This window comes from Chenopodium album, chromosome 1 (assembly GCF_948465745.1).
Source record: "Chenopodium album chromosome 1, dcCheAlbu1.1, whole genome shotgun sequence".
Lineage (NCBI taxonomy): Eukaryota > Viridiplantae > Streptophyta > Magnoliopsida > Caryophyllales > Amaranthaceae > Chenopodium > Chenopodium album.
The window spans coordinates 9,922,683-9,925,853 of record NC_137834.1 but is presented as its reverse complement, the minus strand read 5'-3'; the positions used below and the strand labels follow the sequence as shown (position 1 = coordinate 9,925,853).

The 3,171-nt window shown below is 36.0% G+C and overlaps 1 protein-coding gene across 1 annotated transcript; it reads left to right on the top strand.

Annotated features, from left to right (window-relative positions):
• Positions 1-1,076: 1,076 nt before the first annotated feature.
• LOC145559621 (cytochrome P450 78A5-like) lies at positions 1,077-3,171 on the top strand. Its single transcript, XM_081621039.1, has 2 exons — positions 1,077-2,063; positions 2,566-3,171. The coding sequence occupies exons 1-2, from the start codon at positions 1,077-1,079 to the stop codon at positions 3,169-3,171; spliced, it is 1,593 nt and encodes a 530-aa protein (XP_081477165.1).

Sequence of the window (3,171 nt, the reverse complement as noted above, 5' to 3'; positions counted from 1 at the left end):
CATACTTATTAATTATTCATAACTACTTGTTTAAAGAAAAATATTATGCTCTTGTAGGATTGTGCTTTGCGTAAAAAAAAAAAAAAAAATGATTTTGCTATATTCAATTGATTTTTATGAACTCATTTTTGTGTAACATTCTAATTGATTCATTTGGTTTTTTCTGAAATTGTTTTATATGAGCTTATTTTATCATGTTTAGTTTAAATTTAATTTATTTGGACTATTTGAGTTCTCTTTTTTTTTTCAGAAATAAATTAAAATTAAGTAACTTAAATTCAAATATCGACTCACTTTGTATTTACGCAGTCTCCAATGTGGGTTTAACCATTAATATATTTGGCTATATATAATTTTAAATTATAAAAAATTGATATTTAGAAAATATTAACTAAGATCAATCTAATGAGATTTCCCATGGTAATTAGGATTATTATTTTCACCACATAAAAAATAATTGAGTCCAGTTTTCATAAATAAAGGTACTATAAATGTATAATGTTCGAATAGATATACTCCGTATTCACAAATCTTATAAACTTAGTCAAACTTAATTAATTAGACACATCTAAATATCACGAGTATCTCATTTTATAAACAATTTCAAGATTTCTTATGCAAAAAACTTTTACAAATTAAGAGAGTAGATAAGGAGGGTGCCCCGGTTTCTCTTGGTGAGAAACAAATTATAATGGCATTTTTGTGAATAAATCAACAACTTTTTCATTATTGTAGGCTCCACAATTGAATAAAGTTGTTGATTTATTTACGAAAATGCCATGTGAGAAACAGGGAATTTCCCGTAGATAAGTATTCCTAAGATACCTTTCACCATTTTCACCGTTACTATTTACTACTCCCTCATATTCTGAAGTTTAAACTACCAATATATTAAATTAAATACATTTACAAAAACTATATAATAAAATAATATTATTTGCCACTCTAATACAAGTCTACAAGCACTATAAATAAGTGCCCTTCACACTCCTTCTTCACCAAGTCACCAAAACATCATTCCATCTTCATATTGTAACTTAAAAACCTCTCTTTTTTCATCAAAAAAACCCAAAAAAATGTCACTAGAAACATTAGCAACGAATTTCTCTTTGCTACCAACAGCATCATCCCTTCTTTCAGCACCCATTTTCCTTTCATTTGCTGCATTTATCTCCCTTTTTACCATCTTCCTCTACCCAGGAGGCTTAGCATGGTCTCTTTCCGCTGTTAAGAATAACCGAAGCGGCAACGGTAAGTCCGCTTCGGCTATTCCTGGTCCAACAGGGTTACCCCTTATTGGTCTCGGCCATGTTTTCGCTTCCGAAAAGACTCACAAAATCCTCTCTAATATTGCCACTAGTCTCAAGGCTACGCCCTTGATGGCATTCTCAGTCGGGTTGACTCGCTTCGTTATAGCGAGTGAACCCGAGACTGCTAAAGAGATTTTAAACAGCTCCGAATTCGCTGATCGTCCTATTAAGGAGTCAGCTTACGAGCTTTTATTTAATCGGGCTATGGGGTTCGCACCCTTCGGAGATTACTGGAGGAATCTCCGAAGAATCTCTGCAACTCATCTTTTTAGTCCTAGAAGAATCTCCAACTTCGGAGGATTCCGTCAGGAGATTGGTAACAAGATGGTGAAACAAATCAACACCGTAATGGATGAAGAGGGGAACGTTGAGATCAAAAATGTATTGCATTTCGGATCGTTGAACAATGTGATGATGAGCGTGTTCGGAAAGAGCTACGATTTCTTTGGTAAGAGAACTGAGGAAGCTGATAGCCTTGAAGAGTTGGTTAAGGAAGGGTATGAATTGCTTGGTATTTTTAATTGGGGTGACCATTTTGCCCCTCTAAAATGGTTGGATTTACAGGGTGTTAGGAGAAGGTGCAAGAATTTAGTTGGAAAAGTGAACAAGTATGTTGGTAATGTGATTGAAGAACATAGGGCATTGAGGAGTGAGAAGGTTGATGATGATTCAAAGGATTTCGTTGATGTTCTTCTTGATTTGGAAGATGGAGAAAACAAGCTTTCTGACTCCGACATGATTGCTCTTCTTTGGGTATGATTTAATTTCTTATTTTTGAGTTTATTTTATTTTATTTTATTATTTGTTCATCATGTTAAATTTGTTATTGATGAATTATAATATGACTGTTTTATTATTTGCATGTTTTACTTTTGTTCATTTATTGATGAAAATGGTATATATATATACGAAGTACTTGTTCTTCTTTTATTGGATTTGTATTCTTATTCGTTTTAAATCCTATCTTTGTTTTTGCCAAATATTTTAGGAGTTCAACTTTAATTTCTTGCATTTAAATTAAAAATATATTTTACGATTATGAAAGAATGGGTACGGTTTAATCAGTGGATTCTTTGGACATTAGCTTTTTATATGCATTATTAACGGAAATTGTGTACATTTTGAAACAAACAATATGTATGTGTATTTACGGATGTACCTGTGTTAATGTATTTTTTTTGATTAATTATGTGCGGAATATAACAAAATGCTAAACAGTAATATATATATTTTTTTTATTTATAAATGAATGCAGGAAATGATCTTCAGGGGAACAGACACAGTAGCAATCCTCCTAGAGTGGACTCTAGCAAGGATGGTGGTGCACCCTGACATTCAAGCCAAGGCACAAGCCGAAATCGACAGCGTAGTCGGATCCAACAGGCAAGTCTCCGACTCAGACCTCCCTAACCTACCATACCTCCAAGCCATCCTCAAGGAAACCCTCCGAGTCCACCCACCAGGCCCCCTCCTATCATGGGCTCGTCTCTCAATCCACGACACCCACGTCGGTCCCCACTTCGTACCAGCCGGAACCACCGCAATGGTCAACATGTACGCCATCACCCACGACGAGAAGATCTGGTCAAACCCTAACGAGTTCAACCCTGAGAGGTTCATGGAGGAGGATGTACCAATCATGGGTTCAGACCTTAGACTCGCACCATTCGGAGCAGGACGTCGTGTCTGCCCCGGAAAGGCAATGGGTATGGCGACTGCTCAGCTGTGGTTGGCTCAGATGCTTCAGAACTTCAAGTGGGTTCCGACCGAGAACGGTGTTGACTTGACCGAGTGCCTCAAGCTCTCTATGGAGATGAAGTCGTCTTTGGTGTGCAAGGCTGTTCCTAAGATTGCTGCTTAA